Source organism: Myotis myotis, unplaced genomic scaffold (assembly GCF_014108235.1).
Source record: "Myotis myotis isolate mMyoMyo1 unplaced genomic scaffold, mMyoMyo1.p scaffold_m19_p_12, whole genome shotgun sequence".
Lineage (NCBI taxonomy): Eukaryota > Metazoa > Chordata > Mammalia > Chiroptera > Vespertilionidae > Myotis > Myotis myotis.
The window spans coordinates 27,112,701-27,131,855 of record NW_023416316.1 but is presented as its reverse complement, the minus strand read 5'-3'; the positions used below and the strand labels follow the sequence as shown (position 1 = coordinate 27,131,855).

At 37.2% G+C, this 19,155-nt stretch overlaps 1 protein-coding gene across 9 annotated transcripts in view; it reads right to left on the bottom strand.

Moving 5' to 3' along the window:
• Nucleotides 1-3,026: 3,026 nt before the first annotated feature.
• RNF38 (ring finger protein 38) overlaps nt 3,027-19,155 on the bottom strand; it is a 109,816-nt gene continuing 93,687 nt past the window's right edge. For 5 of the 9 annotated variants that reach the window (XM_036330374.1, XM_036330372.1, XM_036330375.1 and 2 more), the window contains 5 exons: nt 17,244-17,405; nt 16,841-16,947; nt 15,317-15,401; nt 11,582-11,703; nt 3,027-6,496 (listed from right to left, as the gene is read on the bottom strand). In XM_036330374.1, the coding sequence (XP_036186267.1) occupies nt 6,298-6,496; nt 11,582-11,703; nt 15,317-15,401; nt 16,841-16,947; nt 17,244-17,405 (675 nt within the window). In that variant the 3' untranslated portion in view covers nt 3,027-6,297. Of the gene's footprint in view, nt 6,497-8,561; nt 8,662-11,581; nt 11,704-14,255; nt 14,311-15,316; nt 15,402-16,840; nt 16,948-17,243; nt 17,406-19,155 lie in introns of those variants that run through there. The other 4 variants (XM_036330373.1, XR_004971227.1, XR_004971228.1 and 1 more) reach the window with 4 other exon arrangements.

The following is a 19,155-nucleotide window of genomic DNA, read 5'->3' as shown; positions in this document are numbered from 1 at the left end:
GTTCTTTCTCAGGATCACTGCAGCTATTCGGGGTCTTTCTTTATTCCAGATGAATTTTTGGAGAGTTCGTTCTAGGTCTGTGAAATAAGCCATTGGTATTTTAATGGGAAGTGTGTTGAATTTATAGATTGCTTTGGGTAGTAAAGACATTTTAATGATGTTGATTCTACCAATCCAAGAACATGGTATGTTCTTCCATCTGTTTATATCTTCCTCTCTTTTTTCAATATCCTGTAGTTTTCTGAGTAGAGGTCTTTTACCTCTTTAGTTAAGTTTATTCCTAGGTATCTTAACTTTTTTGGTGTGATGGTAAATGGGATTGTTTCTTCAGTCTCTTTCTGTAAGTTCACTATTGGTGTATAGAAATGCCATATATTTCTTGGCATTAATTTTGTATCCTGCTACATTACCAAATTCATTTATTAAGTCTAATAGTTTTTTTATGGAGTCTTTAGGGTTTTTTATGTATAATATCATGTCATCTGCAAATAAGGACAGTTTTACTTCTTCTTTTCCAATTTCTTCTTCTTGTCTATTTCTTCTTCTTGTCTAATTGCAATGGCTAATACTTCCAGTACTATGTCAAACAGGAGTGGTGAGAGTGGGCATCCCTGTCTTGTTCCTGTTCTTAGGGGAAATGGTGTTAGTTTTTGTCTATTGAGTATGATGTTGGCTGTGGACCTGTCATATATGGCTTTTATTATGTTGAGGTATGATCCTTCTATTCCCATCTTGCTGAGAGTTTTTATCAAAAATGGGTGTTGGATTTTGTCAAATGCTTTTTCTGCATCAATTGATATGACTATGTGGTTTTTTTCTTTCAATTTATGTGATGTATCACGTTTATTGATTTGCAGACATTGTACCATCCTTGCATCCCTGGGATAAATCCTACTTGGTCATGGTGTATAATCTTTCTGATGTACTGCTGGATCCGATTTGCTAAAACTTTTGTTGAGGATTTTGGCATCTATGTTCACGAGGGATATTGGCCTGTAATTCTCTTTCATTGTGTTGTCTTTACCTGGTTTTGGTATTAGGGTGATGCTGGCTTCATAGAATGAGCTTAGAAGTGTTCCTTCCTCTTGAATTTTTTGTAGTAGTCTGAGGAGGACTGGTTTTAGTTCTCCCTTGAATGTTTGGTAAAACTCCCCTGTGAAACCGTCTGGTCCTGGGCTTTTGTTTGCTGGAAGCTTTTTGATGACTGCTTCAATTTCTTCCATAGTTATTGGCCTATTGAGAGTTTGAGAGTCTTCGTGATTTGAGTTTTGGAATGTTGTATTTTTCTAGGAATATGTCCATTTCCTCCAGGTTGTCTAGTTTGTTGGAGTAGAGTTGTCCATAGTATTTTTTAACAATCATTTGTATTTTTGTGGGGTCTGTTATTTCGCCTCTATCATTTCTGATTTTGTTTATTTGGGTCCTCTCTCTTTGCTTCTTGGTGAGCTTGGCTAGAGGTTCCTCAATCTTGTTTATCCTTTCAAAGAACCAGCTCTTGGTTTCATTGATTTTATGTAGTTTTTTTGGTAGTCTCTATGTCATTTATTTCTGCTCTAATCTCTATTATCTCCTTCCTTCTGCTCACTCTGGGCTTTACTTGTTGCTCTTTTTAATTCTTTGAGATGTAGAGTTAGATGACTTACTACCATTTTTTCTTGTTTTTTTTGAGATAGGCCTGTAGAGCTATAAACTTCCCTCTCAGGACTGCTTTCATTTTGTCCCATAAGTTTTGGATTGTTGTGTTTTCATTGTCATTAGTTTCCAGGATGTTTTTAATTTCTTCTTTGATCTCATTGGTAACCCAATCAATATTTAATAACATGCTATTCAGCTTCGAAGTGTTTGAGTATTTTGGGTTGTTTTTATTGTAGTTTATTTCTAATATTATGCCACTGTGGTCTGAGAAGATGCTTGGTATGATTTCAATCTTGAATTTGGGGAGACTTTGTTTGTGACCTAATATGTGGTCTATTTTTGAAAATGTCCCATGAGCACTTGAGAAGAACGCATATTCCATGGCTTTGGGGTGAAATGCTCTGAAGATGTCAATTAAGTCCATCTGATCTAGTGAGTCATTTAGGATTGCTGTTACTTTGCCGATTTTTTGTCTAGAGGATTTATCCAGTGATGTCAGTGGTGTATTAAAGTCCCCTACTATGATTGTATTGTTGTCGATCTGTCCCTAATAGCAGAACGACTGGGAATGACTGGTCCCTATGACACACACTGACCACCAGGGGGCAGACGCTCAATGCAGCAGCTGCCCCCTGGTGGTCAGTGCACTCCCACAGGGGGGCTCTGCTCAGCCACAAGCCAGGCTGATGGCTGCCAGTACAGCGGTGGTGGTGGGAGCCTCTCCCGTCTCCTCAGCAGCGCTAAGGATGTCCAACTGCAGCTTAGGCCTGCTCTCCGCTGGCAAGTGGACATCCCCCGAGGGCTCCCAGGCTGCCAGAGGGATGCCCGATTGCCAGCTTAGGCCCAATCCCCCGGGGAGCGGGACCTCCCCCCCCCCCCAAGTGCACAAATTTTTGTGCACCGGACCTCTAGTAAAGGAAGAAATCATTACCGACTTAGACTTCTCTACTGTTCAATAAGCTTATGCCACAAATGTGGCTAACTTGGCTATCTTTTAGGCCTTTTTACATAATCACTAGAGGCCCGGTGCACAAATTCATGGTGTCCGGCCAGCACACCCCAATGGGGACCAATCGGGCCCGGCCGGCCAGGAGGAGGGGCCAGCCGACCCTGCCCCTGGTCGAAATCCTGGTTGAACTTCCAGTCAAGGGGGAAATTTGCATATTAGGCTTTTATTATATAGGATGTACCACATGTTAAAATACTAGTTGCTTTGTGTTTCAAAGATGTTTACACAAATGCAGAAACAAAACTGGAATTATAGTCTAAAAATTAAATCTAGCTGCTAGTAGCTCAACAGCTCTATCTTCTTGCTAGAATCTCCAACCCTCTCCCTCAAGCACACACAACCCCTACCCTTCCCACACAGTAACATAACACAACAAAATATGTTAAGTGTACATCATACATTTATTACCAACAACCCTCTCAACTCCAAAATTGGGCACAGGGATTAAAAATAAAAATCCATTGCACTACTTAGTAAAGCATTACTAGTAACTTTCATAAAAAATGTACAAACTTTGTTAAAAATTTATCAAGCCTTCAAATGATTTGGTTACAGATATTTATAATACATACATTTAAAACTATGTTAACTGATACAATGGAATATGATTTGAGGAAATGACTCAGCAAATGATTCCAAAAAACACCCCTGTAAGCTTTCATAATCTGAAACAAACAGCAAAATGAGGTAACCCAATGTACAACAGGGGGAAAATAGGTTCCTAATGAAGGCCTAAAGACATACATGAAAAATATATCCGCACAAGTGAATTATAGATCTCATTCAAAATATTTAAGAGGCCCAAATTTAAGAATCTTAACAAATCACATTTGAGAGTGTATAAAATCTAAATATGCTTCCACATTTTTAAAATTTTGCTTAAAAAAGAAGAAGAAAAATCAGGACAGAAAATCCTAATGAGATCTCGATACCTGGAGGCCTTGACTTACTTTTTGTTTTGTTCTGTTTTGGGGGATAGGTTGGGGGTGGCTGGCGGGGAAAAAAAATAATCAAAGATGATAATTCATGTCAAAAACAAAAAACCCCAAAACAAAATCCCATAGCAGAGTTAAGATGGTAAAGCCAATATTATTTTAGGAGGAAAGAGGAAGAAGGCAACAAACCAACATCTGCCTGCTATCTGGTGCATCACCCAAGGTGACAACAGCTGGAACAAATCAACTGCTCTTTCTCTTTTGCTAGCCACAAAGTTGCTCATTTTGGTGAGTCTGAGCTGGTTCAGAGCACATGCATGTATACTCCTAATATGTACTAACCACTTAATAAGCAAGTCTGCACACATCTCTAAGAGGCCATGCAAAGAAAAGACATTCCCAAAGAGATCAGTCACAAGAGCCAACAATTCAGAATTTTACCAATAGACCCTGCTGCCTCCTAAATTGCCAACTGCCTCTCAAAAATTTACTGGGAAAGGGATATAATGACAAGAATTCATCGTCAGAGGGAAGGAAGGAAGAGCTACTTTTCCTAGTCATTAGTACAATGTGCCTTGTTAATTAGGTATCTATATAAATTAGAAAAAGTGCTTTACTTGCATGCTTCAATAAAATGAATACTGAGTGTAGTAGTGTTATGTTAGATCTGTACAGATAAAAAATTTTTTTTGCCGCTATATAAAAGAGTATGTATAAGATGGGCTTTTGCCATTTTAAACATGATTTTTTTAATTAAAAAAAATAAAGAGTAAACTCTACGTGATTTGTAATGTAGCTGATTATTATGCCAATAATTTTGGTCTTGAACAAACTTTTTATTCATCAGGAATAGGTGGGGGATATCCTAATGATTTAAAAGTAACATGTGCGTTTTATCACTGTTTAGATGTATTTATGATGCATTGACAAATTTAAGGGCAAACAGAAAGTATGCAAAATTCTATTTGTATGACTAGAGGCAACAGTGTCTGGAAAAGGGCAAAATTGTGCTTCCATGTCAATTGACTTTACTGAACTCTAAGCTGTAATGAGCTTATAGAGATTTCAAGGGAAGGCAAGTAGCATGGCAGTAATAAGTAGTTAACACTGTCTGAGTAGAAGACCAACACAGAGCCAACTGAAAACTGAGTGAGGCTGGCAGCAAATCATCACAATCCTGACTGGAACTACACAGCTTGTGCTACTGCAAAGCAATGACATCAACTGCAGGGAAGAGGCAGGCAATGCTGAGCACACAAAGAATGAGAGAGGAATCTAAACACTGCTGGAAAACTGAATTTAAACAATCTGCATTATGCTCAATAAATCTATTAAAAAACCCCACACAACTATGTATTGAAATATTTCAGATCAACTAAATGAAGGTCAATTCCTGTTTTACAGCATTATTTTTTATACAAAAATCATATCTTCATTTATACTGCAAGTATTTTGGACACCTGTTATATAATATTTTTCTCATTCAAACAAAACAAAAAGGAAAACAATAAAACATCAAAGCACATCAGGTCTAAGGAACTAGAGCTGTCATAGCACTTGATCCATCCTGGAATCGAGGGTTTTGATGAGAAGCACATTTACTGAGAGAACTAGACAACTTTCAGAATTGGAGCTTGGCAGGTGAATTAACACAAACAGAAGTACAGTTTTCTTAAAACAACTTAGTTGCCCATGGGAGCTTGAACAAAGAACATATACCAGAAATCAAGCTGAGTTAGCTAACAGATTTTGTTCTGTTGGAAGTCAAGGAAGTGAGACTTCATGGGACCAGTGGTATTCTTAGAAATATATTACTCAAATATCTTCAGAATAGACTACAAATCTAAACATTAAAAAAAAAAAAAATCACAAGTACTTCCTGTAAGAAGCTTACTGGAAATGTAAAGGAAAAAACAAGTATCAACATTCAAATCATTGATTGAAATGCTAATATTGCTAACTGACGATGTATGATATTGCACCTTCTTTTTGGAAACAGCAAGTTGGAGATTTAAAAAGTTTTCAGAACAGAATAAAAAGATCAGTTTCATGGAGTGAGATTTGTTACACCTTTTTTTCTTAAGTGACCCACTTGGACCACCAATGAAGAAAAGGTGGCAGCTGCCTGAAGCAGAGGAAGGCGGCTTTTCTCATTCCATTCATTGGGAGGGAAGGGGATGGCGTATTCAATGCTTGTAATTGATGCACCCTTAGCAATCAGTGTGCAACAGCAAACACAAGGGGGGAAAAAAACCAGTGTACAGTACTAGTGCTGTTTAAATAACACACCAGATTATACATTGCAGCATAATTAAAACTACACACACATTCTTGGTACATGCTGGTATATAGGATCTCATACACACATTAGCTACCATGCCTGCACACAAGTAGTTACACATTCTCTCTCACACACAGAGATACATTTATCACCAACAGTCATACGTTGCATTCATTTCCACTCACAGTTTCTGAAGGCTCTATATAAGGTAGATTGCTATTCATCTGGAGCTACCACTTCTTATAAAAGCACATGCTAAAAGATCACGTCCACTGTAATCTTGCAGCAACACTCGGAATGATCACACAAAAACCAGGGAATGTTAGTGCACACACAAAATTAAGCTAAAGAAAAAGTCTTTGGAGTTCCAATCACACGGTTAGTATAACAATCCCATAATTATGAAGACTAATTGTAAGCTTTTATAGTTGATTAAGTCACACAGTGCAAAGAAAGGTCCATTGACCCTTTTGGTAAAGGGAGGGCTGGAAGCCACACAGATTAAGTTCAATGGATAGTCCGTATATACATGTGATGAGGAACACCCAAACTAAATTTGTGCTCTTAGGTTGGTCATTCTGAATCCCGATGCACTTCTGAAGCATCAGCTCGACAAATTGGGCAAGTACGATTTGCCTACAACACAAAAGAGAAAACTTGTTTGAATTGTGACTTACACAATGAAACATATTAAAAGCAACGGAACTTTTTTTACTTCCCATATAGTTTCTACATTCTTAGTTCTTTGAAGAGGGTACAAAGCAATCATTTAATCTGTCTTTTTAAAAATACCCCATTAAATCTCAAAAAACTAATAACCTATGATTGACTTTTTTGGTTTTATTTTCGATTAATTTTTTTAAAGGGTCTACCTTCACCATATAGACATTATCCATAACCAGTTCAGACAAATTTAATTAACTGGTTTAAAAAACTCCATCTCAACAAATGACACCACATTTGCTGAGTTGCTAAAGCCAGCAACATAGGCATCCACCTGCTCTCTTTCTACAATCCATATTCATCAAATAATCTAATTTCTTTATTATAACAGCTTTCAAATCAGTCCTTTTCTTTTAATTGCCACTATTTGTTCTGTGTATGGCTCAGAACATCCTTATTCCATCTTCCTTTCAGAAATTATTCCCTGTAGTCCATTCTCTAAACAACGGCCAGTGATCTTTCTAACACACAATCTCACTCATCTCTCTTCCACATCACTTTCAAGATATCTCACACTTTACAGTGACTTCACAATAAGCTGGTCACTGGCTACATTTCTGAACGTCTGTCTCTTCTCTTGCCACTAGCATACACTAGTTATCAGCCACATGGAACCTGTGGTTTTCTGATTATTCTCTCTTCTCACATGTCAGGGCTGAGTGTATTTAATATTTTATTTTTCTAAAAAGTTCAGACTCTTCACCTTCAGGATTCAGTTTGGGCTAAACTGGGTACCCTTAATCTGTGCTCATCTGTCTTCCTCGACAAACTGGGAAGTTATCTAACCCAATATTATTATCTCCTAATGAGAATATTCTAAAAAATTACCACACAACATAAAGTTAACTAATTTGTGTCCTTTGGAATTAAAAAAAATTTTAATATCTACAAAAGAAAAAAGGATCAGAATTAAAAGCACTAGAGGTTTGTTCCCATGTAAATCTCTGACAAAGGAGCTCCAGTGAGGTCCCCTTCTAAACTCAGGGGAAAACTGGCATAATGAACCCAGGCCTTACTCCTATATACCATGAGAAAGTTAGGACATCCTTATATAATAAAACCTTAATATGCAAATCGACCAAACGGCAGAACGATCGGTCACTATGATGCGCACTGACCACTAGGGGGCAGGTGCTCAACACAGGAGCACCACTCAGCCAGAAGCCAGGCTCAAGGCTGGCGAGTGAGAGCAGCTGAGAGCAGCGGTGGCGAGAGCCTCTCCCGCCTCCGCTGCAGGCGGGCGGTAAGGAGTGAGGGGTCCCGGACTGTGAGAGCCCCAGACTGCAAGGGGGGATTGGGCCTGGGCTGGCAGACATCCCCCGAGGGGTCTCTTTGTAGAAAGAGAGCAAGTGGATGCCTATGTTGCTGGCTTTAGCAACTCAGCAAATGGTGTCATTTGTTGAGATGGAGTTTTTTAAAATTCCATATTCCCATTACCCAGACTCAACAATCCATGGCTAATTTTATTTCATCTATTACTGTCTACTTCTAAATACCAGATTATTTTCAAACAAAACTAAAAGCTCTAGTACTCATTATGAAAGACAGATAACCACTTTTCAGGTTTTACAAAATCACTCCCATGATGATTAGAGTTCTTTTTTTAAAAAAATATATTTTATTGGTTTTTTACAGAGGAAGGGAGAGGGATAGAGTTAGAAACATCGATGAGAGAGAAACACTGATCAGCTGCCTCCTGCACACCTGCCACTGGGGATATGCCCGCAACCAAGGTACATGCCCTTGACCGGAATCGAACCTGGGACCCCCTTCAGTCTGCAGGCCGACGCTCTATCCACTCAGCCAAACCGGTTAGGGCTTATAGTTCATTTTTACTGGCCTTTTCCCTTCATTTTTAGAAATCATATTGAAAGCTGTGTTCGTATTTTACCTCCTTTCCCACCCCCCACCAATGATGGACTTACTCTACATGAAACTATGCTCAATGTTATTCTCTTCTCAGGTGCCATCACATTACCTTAAGCCATTTGTCGACACACTTGGCATGGAACTCGTGGTTACAGGGTAAAACTCTAAGTAGCTGCCTTGACTCAAAATCACACATGCATACTACACACCTAAAAAAAGCAAAAAGGTCATTTAACCATAAAACCTATTGGTTCTCTGTTTTGTTATGACTACTGAAGCCCCCCCCAAAAAACCACTTACCATCTCACTTATCAAAATGTCATTTAAATTTTAAGACACACACAAAAATCATGATATTAAGACATGCAGTAAAAGTGCTTTTCTTTACTGAGAAATCATCAGGAAAAATCTCTGGTTTAACATCCAAGCTAGTCTTTTTTTTTTTAATTTTTATTCATTTCAGAAAGGAAAGAAGAGGGAGAGAGAGATAGAAACATCAATGATGAGAGAGCATCATTGATCAGCTGCCTCCTGCATGCCCCACACTGGGGATTGAGTCCACAACCTGGGCATGTGCCCTTTACTGGAATCGAACCAGGATCCTCCAGTATACAGGCCAATGCTCTATCCACTGAGCCAAACCGGCTAGGGCCAAAGCTAGTCTTAACACATTGCGGACCAGTGGTTTCATTGCTAGCTTTACTCAGTGGCCATCTAAGTTTCTATTGAACGAGTACAAAAAATGTTTTCCATAAATGTTAAAGGCACGCTTTAAAATTAAATACCCATTGCATTTTGAAGTTATTTATTACATGTCCTTACAAGCTAATATCTTTTTAAAGTATTCTCGTAATTGGCCACAAGCCTTAGAATAGAAAACATGGGAATTCTCATGATCCATCTGCAATGTGTAAATACTAAAAGTACTATGATAGTCAATAAAGGGGTGCTAGAACTGGATAGTTTTATGCAAGTTGGACTATTACCTCACATAATACATAAAAATTAACTAAAACATGGAGTAAAGGCCTAAATGTAAAAGCTAAAAATGATCAAATGTTAGAAGAAAACACAGGAGTAAATCTTCGTGACTTCCAAGTACGCAATGGTTTGAGATACTGAAAGCACAAGAAACAAAAATAGATAGGTAAATGGCACAGGGGTGTAGATGGTGGTGACCTGCCTCCCATGATGAAGTCAGACAACAATTACATGTTAACAGATGATCTTCTTCCTTTCCTGTACCTCCTATCTCCCCTCCCTCTGATGACTCAGACAACACACCGTCACTACCACCTCTCAGCCAGTTCCAATGTGCTCTCAGTTTTCCCAATGCTGATAAGTTAAACTACACTGTACATACATTATTTATACTTTGTATAGACCGTGTACTTATCATATCATTCTTGTTCTTACTGTATGTTAGTGTTACTTTATGTTTTATGTTTTTTGTTATAATTTGGTAGGTTAATTTTTGGAGCTATAAATGCTAAAAAAATTTTCCATATAGATCAATGGTAACTGCTTCTTCACTTCATGTCATTTGGTTTATGAAACGCTCTACTTTTGGAGCAAGGAAAATCTGTACATAAATGTTCACAGCAGTATTATTAATACTAGACAAAATGTGGAAACAACCCAAATGTTCAATTGAGGAAAGGACAAACAAGATCTGGTGTGTCCATACAATCAAATATTACTTGGCCATAAACAGGAATGAAATACTGATACAAGCTATGACATGATGAACCTTGAACACAAGCTAAGTAAAAGAAGCCAGATTATAAAGACCATCCTATCTAATAAAGAGGGAATATGCAAATTGACCATCACAAAGATGGTGGCGCCCATATCCACAAGATGGAGTGTCCAGTCCCCTCAGCTCCGCCAGAGTCCCCCAGTCCTTTCAGCACCGCCAGAGGGGTGGCAGGCGCGTGGTGTGGCTGGACCTGCCCTCAGCCCCTCAGGACCAGCCTGAGGCGCAGGTAAGCCTCGGATGTCAGCTGCCCCGCCGCCCAGGGTAGGCCTGAGGCACAGGCAAGCATTGGATGGGTGGCTGTCCAGCCACGCAGGGCCGCCCGAGGCTCAGGTAACCAGGTCCGACAAAGGTTTGCGCTGCTGGTAGTGGCAGCAGCAGAGGTGTGATGGGGGCATCGCCTCCCGCCCCTAAAGGCTCCTGGACTGAGAGAGGGCACAGGCTGGGCTGAGGAACCTTCCCCTCCAGTGCATGAATTTTCATGCACCGGGCCTCTAGTATATTATATGACCCCATTTATGTGAAATGTCCAGAATAGGTACCTCTATAGAGATTAAAAAAAAATTAGTTGGGGTTTGTGCCAGGATGAAGAGGATTGGAAAGAAATGGGGAATGGCTGCTAATGAGTAACGAGTTTATTTTTGGGGTGATGAAAATGGTATAAATTTGCTTGTGAAGATTTTTGCAAAACACTGAATATACTAAGAATCACTATAAACGTGAATTATATCTCAGTAGAGTTGCTATAAAGAAGATACTATAAAAAGCAGAATCCTTAGGTAAAAACTTTGAACTTTAATTGTATGAGACTTTAATCATATATAAAATATTGCAGTTTGAATCAGAGATCATAAAATTTACAGGCAACCTAGAAGTCCAGAACAGCACTGTCCAATAAAGTTTTCTGAAGTGACGGAAATGTTTTACATCTTTCAATACAGCATCACTAGCTGGTGTTGCTAAGAAACTTAACACATTGTATGCTGGAAACGTATTTATACGTTCTACCAGTGTAGTAGAGTGTGGGACACGTATTAATACGTTTTTTATAGACTAGAGGTAGAAAGCGGGTAACGTATAAATACCTAAACTAAAGTTATCATAATTTTACTGAACGTTGCCATTTGCGCAAAAAATTAGCAAAAATGGCCTGGGCCACCTGTTAGTGCGCAATAAAAACTACCCGCAAACAATGTGTTAACTTTCAATTTTATTTAAGCACCCCCATGTGACTAGCTGCTACCTAACTAGACAACATAGGCTAAGATTATGAAATAGAGGTTACTTTATCAAGTTATCTATGGCTTTCACGCTTTTATTTCATAAAGGCAGAAAAGAAAATTAACAGAGCGATATCAGAAAAATGTACTTACAAAGTCTGTTCTGACTGGTGGTTGTTAGGATTGAACCGGTATGAAGGAAGTTGTTCAATATCTGCTTTAGTCAGTCCTCGTGGCTTAGCTTCTCCTAGTCGCTCTGCCAGGTTTAAAAGGGCCTGTTGTGGAACAGGAAATATACTTTAACTTTCTTTAAATTTTTCCATAGCAGTAATTTTTAAAAAAACTACTTTTATTGTGCAAAAATTTAAATACATACTAAAGAAGAGATACAGTATAATGAAATTCCATATTCCCATTACCCAGGCTCAACAATCCATGGCTAATTTTATTTCACCTATTACTGTCTATTTCTAAATGCCAGATTATTTTCAAACAAAACTAAAACATGGTATTTCATTAATAAAATAGTTCCGTATGTATTTTTAAAACAGTCTGTCAACTTCAGCACTTTTGACATTTTGGGCTAGATAACTTTTATTGTGGGGGGCTCTTCTGTGCACTGTAGGATGTTTAGCAGCATCTCTGCTAAAGGCCAGTAACACCCTCCCACCCAGTTGTAACAATCAAAAATGTCTTCATATGTTGCTAAATATCCTCCTGGGGATAAAACTATCCCCAAGTTGAACACCACCACTCTAAAAAAGGAAAGATTTTTTAAAAGGGAATAAATCACATCATCATCATCATACCTTATAATTCTTTGTCAAATGTCTGTTTCTATTACTTTCAAAACACTTTTAAAAATAGTTTATTCAAATCACAATCCAAATAAATCCATCTGTTCCCATTGCTTGATACTGTCTCAAGTATCTTTTTTAAATTTTGTATTTATTAAAGAAAACAGGTCAATGGCCTGTAGAAATTCTCAGTCTGAATTTTGTTGACTGAACCACCCCACCCTGACTTGAGTTTTCTTGTCCCCTGTATTTCCTATAAATTGGTGGATTTGAGTATTTCAATCATAGCTTACCACACCTAATTGTTATGTTAGCAGCCACTGATGGAACACTGCCTAGGTTCATTTATTCAGTAAAGATGGTAAAATGGTAATATTCTAATTCTATCATTCTTTCTTCATTTATTAGATGAAATACTTCTATACTGAGCAACTGCCCCATACCAAATTGCATTCAGTAGTATTAATTATATATAAAGTGCAGGATGAATAAGACCACTGAGTGTGTTTTCTTAAGCATCACTATGAATTCATGAATATTAGCATAGTTGATGTTTCAATATATCGCAGCCATTATGCTTACTGGTTTATACAAGTACCTCCTTTCTCCCAGTTTTCAATGGCTCTAATTATTCATTTGCTTTATCCTAAAATCAGGCAGCCCTTTGTGTGCTGCTTTCCCCCTTTAAAGGCTGCCACAGGGTTAAGAGAATGGGTAACAAGGAAATGATGACAGATGAGAGAACAAATAATTTCTCAAAAAAAACTCAATAACTAATGGTATGTGTTTTAGTATCATGACACTGCTTTTGGTACAGCTTCATTTGGAGAACTGGGTCACCTAAAATTGCTTCCCGTTTGTGAACATGAATGCCCCTAAGTTCTTCTAAATGCTAGACAAGTTGTTAAATTGGTGCTGATTACAATTAGCATATAAAATTTATGATATAGCTTATCTATACTTATACCTCTACTATATAATAAGACACTTAGGTCAACTAACACAAATATGACAATTATATTCAATAAAATGTTCATTAAGCCCTTATTGAAAGGAGAATGTAATGATAACCAAGCTCTCAACAAGATAACTGAAGGCACAACATGATCATTACATATGGTTTTATAAGAACAAAAAGGAGGGAGAGAGACATTTAGATCTGATAATGGACTAGAAATGGCTTTCATAGAAGTAGTTTCAAAATGTAGAGGAAGGGGTGAAAATAATTAGGCAGAAGGATCAAGTGGAGTAAAAGCACACAGGCAAGAATGTATAGGGTAGACTAAAAAAATGGTGAAAACTCTGGATTAGGGAGTGTTGTAGGTGTGCACACTATTGAAATAAAAGAAAAGCAAGCACGATTTTCTTGGTTGAATTAAAGTGTGACTTTGCAGAAGATCAAACATATTCAATCCAAAATACAGTCTAGAAAAGATTCCAATGCTAAGTACAAAATTTTCCCATTGGTATATGTATACAATTTGATCAATGAAAAGCTGTCCTTTCAGTAGCATGAAAGAAGACTCAATTTCAGTACCTAAAAGAATACCTAAAAGAGAACCAACTCCTTTCCTTACCGCTCTGTACAAAACTAACATAGTGTTCTAGAAACAAAATCAGGAAATTACTACAGCCTCTTTCTCAAGAATCTGAGAATGGAAGCCAAAGGACACTGCAGTGTGATTATATATGTAGAAAGAAAGTGATATAATGGCATTCTGAAAACTACAGAAGAATATAGCATTTGGCCTGATCTCTTCCACATGCATTTAAAAAACAAATCAAAGATGCTTTAAGATTGTTTGTGTGTGAGATCTCTCCTCCCTCTCCCCAGGTTCAGTTCACCTAAAAAAAAAAAAAAAAAAAAAAAAGTGTTCCAGCACAGATGTCCCAATTAACGATGGTTTGGCTTACGATTTTTCCACTTCACAATGGTGCAAAAGCGACATGCATTCATTAGAAACCAGGAAGGCTAAGCTATGATGTTCAGTAGGTTAAATGCATTTCAATTCATGATATTTTCAACTTACAATGAATTTATCAGGACGTAACCCCATCATAAGCCAAGGAGCATCTGTATTCATACTGTATAAATAGAAACTACGTGAGGCTGGGGTGAGAAAAATAGCTGGCAGTATCAAAACCAAGTCATACAGTCACTCACATTCAACATGCCCAAATCTGAATTTGCCTTCCAACCCCTAAACTGCACCTCCTATTCCTATCTTCAAATACTGTAACATCAACATCATCTAAATTAGATGATGTCATCTACCTGACCTACTGTCATCTTCTGCCTTCTTTGTGGGCTACTACAGTTTTTGTAGAGCATCTTCTTTTGCAACCCTCCCACTCACACCCTTAACTCTACTCCTGTTGATTCAAATGTTAAAAATGTCTCTGAAGATGTACTTTTTTCTATTTGCAGTTCCTATAGTTCGAAGCTTGCATGGTTTTATAATTTATTGCCTGACCTATTAAATAAGTTTCCCCACCACCAACTTCTTAACCTCTCCCACCTATTCCTTAATACTACTAGCAGAGTTCTGACTCATACAAATAGAGATCCATTAGCACCAAAAAATGTAGCGGCTCCTTCATCCCATAATATTCAAAATTCTGTCATTCTCTAGCAGGACACTCAAGGACAACCAGTTAAGCTCTCCAATCAAATCTCACGTTAGCCACAGACTATATGCAATTCCTCAAGAATATCCAGCACTTTCCTGCTTCAACCTTATGCACGAAAAAGTTTCCCCATTCTTCAAGAATCAGCTCAAACACTTCTGGCTTCCACAAAATCTTTGAGAACATCAATTTATAATTCACTGTTTTCTCATTTACATTCTCTGATAGGAGTTGAGTTGTATGTAACTCTAATAGAGTATCAAAAGTCTCTCTCTTTATCAGAGCTGTGTGGTACATGACAAAATATCCTTAAGGATGCTGAACACTTCTTTCAAACATATTTGTATCTTGAAATGTACAAAGGATTCACTTAATAATGTTTAATTAGATGAATGAGTTGAGTATTACAGTGCTTTTTATGCACACAATATTCCCCAACTTAATTCAAAGTTCACCTACTCACCTCGTAATTTTCTACTTCTCCATCTTCCACATCCAATTCAAAGCTGAAAGTTGGGCCTACTGCAGGTGGCACTGGAAGCATTGATCTGCAGTGAAAATAACCAACACTAGCATTGATACATTACTACATTACTTCAGTGAACAGGAAAAACAAAGTCCAGTGGTATAGGGACAAATGGCTGGGGTCAATCAGTGGCAACCCTTTAAAAAAAACTGACTTCACTAACAATAAACAAAAACTGACACTTAAAAAAAATATCATTTACAATAGCATAAAATCACATAAAATATTTGGAATGAATTCAACAAAACATATGTAAGACCTACACAATAAAAACTGCAAAAATACTGTAAGGATAAACTTAAAAAGAATAGAGAAATATGCTGTGTAAGTTAACTGACAAGACGACTCAATATTAAGATGTCAACTTTCTCCCCAACTGATCTACAGATTTCATGCAATCCTACCAAAATCCTCAGCAAGCCCTTTATAAAGTAGAAACTAATTTGATTTAAAAATTTATATGGCTCACACAAAAGACTTTAGATCATTTTAGAACTAAGTTGGGAGACTTATCCTATCTGATTTAAGACTTACAATAGAGCTACAATGATCAAAATAGTGTAAAATAGGCACATGACCTTAAAGACAACGTTTCCTAGTTTTCCTAGCAGTTAATTATAGACATAAGACTACATTCTGGCCCATGGGATTTGGCAGGAGTAATACATTGAACTTCTAGGAAGTATTCCTGAGAGGAGGCAGGTAAGCAAAAGATCCACTTTTATTTTTACTGGCTGGAATGCTGACTTAATAGCTGGAACCTGAGGAGCCATTTTAGATCGAGGAAGCCATAGGATGGCAGAACCGTTCCTCAGAGTCATGGGACTAAACAAATCGTATCTGAATTGCCTACTTCTGGACTTCATTACATGAGAGAGAAATAAAGATATATTTAACCCATGAGTGCTTCTGCTACAAACTTAATTCTAACAGAGTATTTATTTTCCTTTTTTTTAAATTAAAAAAACATCGAATTGTTGATCCAGTCACTTATGCATTTATTGGTTGCTTCTTTCACATGCCCTGACTGGGGATCTAACCTGCAACCTTGGGGTATTGGGACAACGCTCTAACCAGCCAGGACCTCTAACAGAGTATTTATAAGACATAGAAATAACTTCTCTTTCTCTCTTCCATTGAGAGAAACAGCAGTATCAAAAGCTGGATAATCAAAGAAGATGGCAAGTGATGCCAGTTGTAAAAGTAGCAAAAATTTTAAACTTTCCTACCTTTAGATTTGGTAAACCTATTTTATGGCTCAAAATTTCTTTTCCCCCCCATTTCTCTCTTGTCATTGACTCTTCTCTTTCACCCTTAAATAGCCCCATACCCAACCACTAACATTAAATACAAACAAATATTTAACACTCTAAATTATACACCACATAGAAGATCCTCATAAAAGAAAGAGAATCTCAAGAATGCCAAATTTAGAACTCATTAAAATAAGAAAGAACTTACAACACATATGGTAGTAAGCTGGGATGATAAGGGGGAGGTGGTATTGGCTGCTGGGATCGGTATCTACTTCGTCCTGTGAGCCTCCGGGGCATAAATGGAGGATAAGGCTGTAGGAGAAAAAAATGTTTAGACAATTTAAGATCATTTTACTTTTATAAATATTTAATGTCAAAGTCTCTTTCTAGGTTGTCAACCAACAACCTAGAAAGTTCTTTACTATTCAAGTGGTATTTAATATTTCTTAAATGTTCACATGGATGCAATGACTAGTTTAAAACATCTGTATATTTCTAAATACACTTTTCCAACACCAATACATTCAAAATTCTAAACATGTAGAGTTACACTGAAATAACTCAAAGCAAGTTACCAAAGCAAATAATAACATTGAATGAAAACTTACTACTCCAAAGGACACCTCTTGATGCAGAGGATCATGTGCTAAGAACTGCAAAGGAGCAGATGGGGGTAATGTTGGGGGATGGGCTGAAGAAGGGTAAGTGAAACCTCCTACTGGAAGATGTTCTCCTAAGAGTTCCACTTCGTTTTCTATCCTTTGCAGAGGCTGAGGGGGGGAAAAAAAACTAATGTACTTCCAGTGTTTAAATACTGCGGTATAATAATAAAAATCACACACACACCCAATATTTTTAAAGTCATACATTTCTTGATGTTCACATGAACCTACATTCATACATGTGGACGGACATAGTAAAATCTTCCTGCCTTTAATTGAATTTCAATTAAGAAAGTTTTTGAAATATGTCATTAAACATTTCCATTTAATTGACTAGACATATCAATTAAAAGATACATTTATTTTACTATTTCAACTTTCTCTTAAGAGAAGGAAAGGCAAAAAGTCATGTAGTAAGCCAACTGCATGGCTAAAATTACAACACATAGGATACACTGACCTACTACTCACAGGATTTTCAGACACTTAACTCTTAACATGAAATCGAACACAGTGTATATCTATTTATAAATCAAAACCAGAGCTAAATGAGATAAGAGACAGTAGGCATTACGCTACAGTAGAAAGTTTATGGGCTTTGGCATTAGATTCTTGGCATTGTCACTATCATTGTGACTTATGTAAATTACTTAATTGGAACTTCAATATTGTCATCTATAGAACTGACACGTCCATAGCCCATTTCAAAAGTGTGTTGTAATCACTGAGACAATGCACAAGTAACACATAGAACACATAGTGTATGTAAGCAATAGCATGTGGGATTAAAAAAAAATAGCTTACTGAATATAATTCACATACTGTAAAATTCACCATAAGGAGGAGTACAAGTCATTTTTGTATATTCACCACTAATTCCAGAACATTCCTACCCACTCCCCCTTCCCCCAAAAAACAAACAAACCCCATGCCCATTAGTCAGGTCTCCTCAATCCTCTCCAAGGTTCTGGACAACCATTAATCTACCTTCATTTCTATAGATTTGCCTATTTTGGACATTTCCCATATACAGAATCATGTAATATTGTGGCCCTGGTATCTGGCTTCTTTCATTTAGCATTATGTTTTCAAGGTTTATCCATCTTATAGTTTGCGTATCATACCTCACTCCTTTTTGTGGTTGAATAATCTACTGTATAGATACACCATACTCTGCTTATTCATTATCACTTGATAGACATTTGCACTATTTCTATTTGTTGGCTATTAGGAATAATGCTGCAGTTCTTTTCACAGGACTAAAATCTTCCACTCTAATCATTTCCATATGTTCTCTTTCCTATTCTCTTAATGCATGATTCAGATGTTGAACTTGGCTGTCCAAAACACAAGTGGACCTTCTTCCTGTGCTCTTCCTTCCACTTATACAGTACTTACCTCCTCCAGACCCCTAAAATAATATGCCTCTCAGTTATATTCCAGTCCCAGGGCAGAATTAACTATGTTAACAGACTATCTCATCTACCTTTTTGTAAGAACACAATAGAAAACAAGCCTCCAATAAAACCAATTGAGGCTCAGAGGGTTACTTTACTTGCAGAAATGATTATTATCCTAACAAGTATAAACAATTTTATAATATTTTCACTTTCCATTTTAGAAATACATTAAAGGAAAAAAACAAGAAAACTGGCTTTTTCTTCACATTTACTTCATGAAAGATTACAGATACGAAGGAACAAATTTAAATCAAACAAGTGACATAAAATAACTAGAAAAATTTAAACCAAGGTAATTCTCGGCTCATTTATCTATATGAATTTGTATGTCTTTGAAGTCCTTAATTCGTTTAAGAACCAGAAGAATGTAAGGGGGAGAGATCAACCAAAGGACTTGT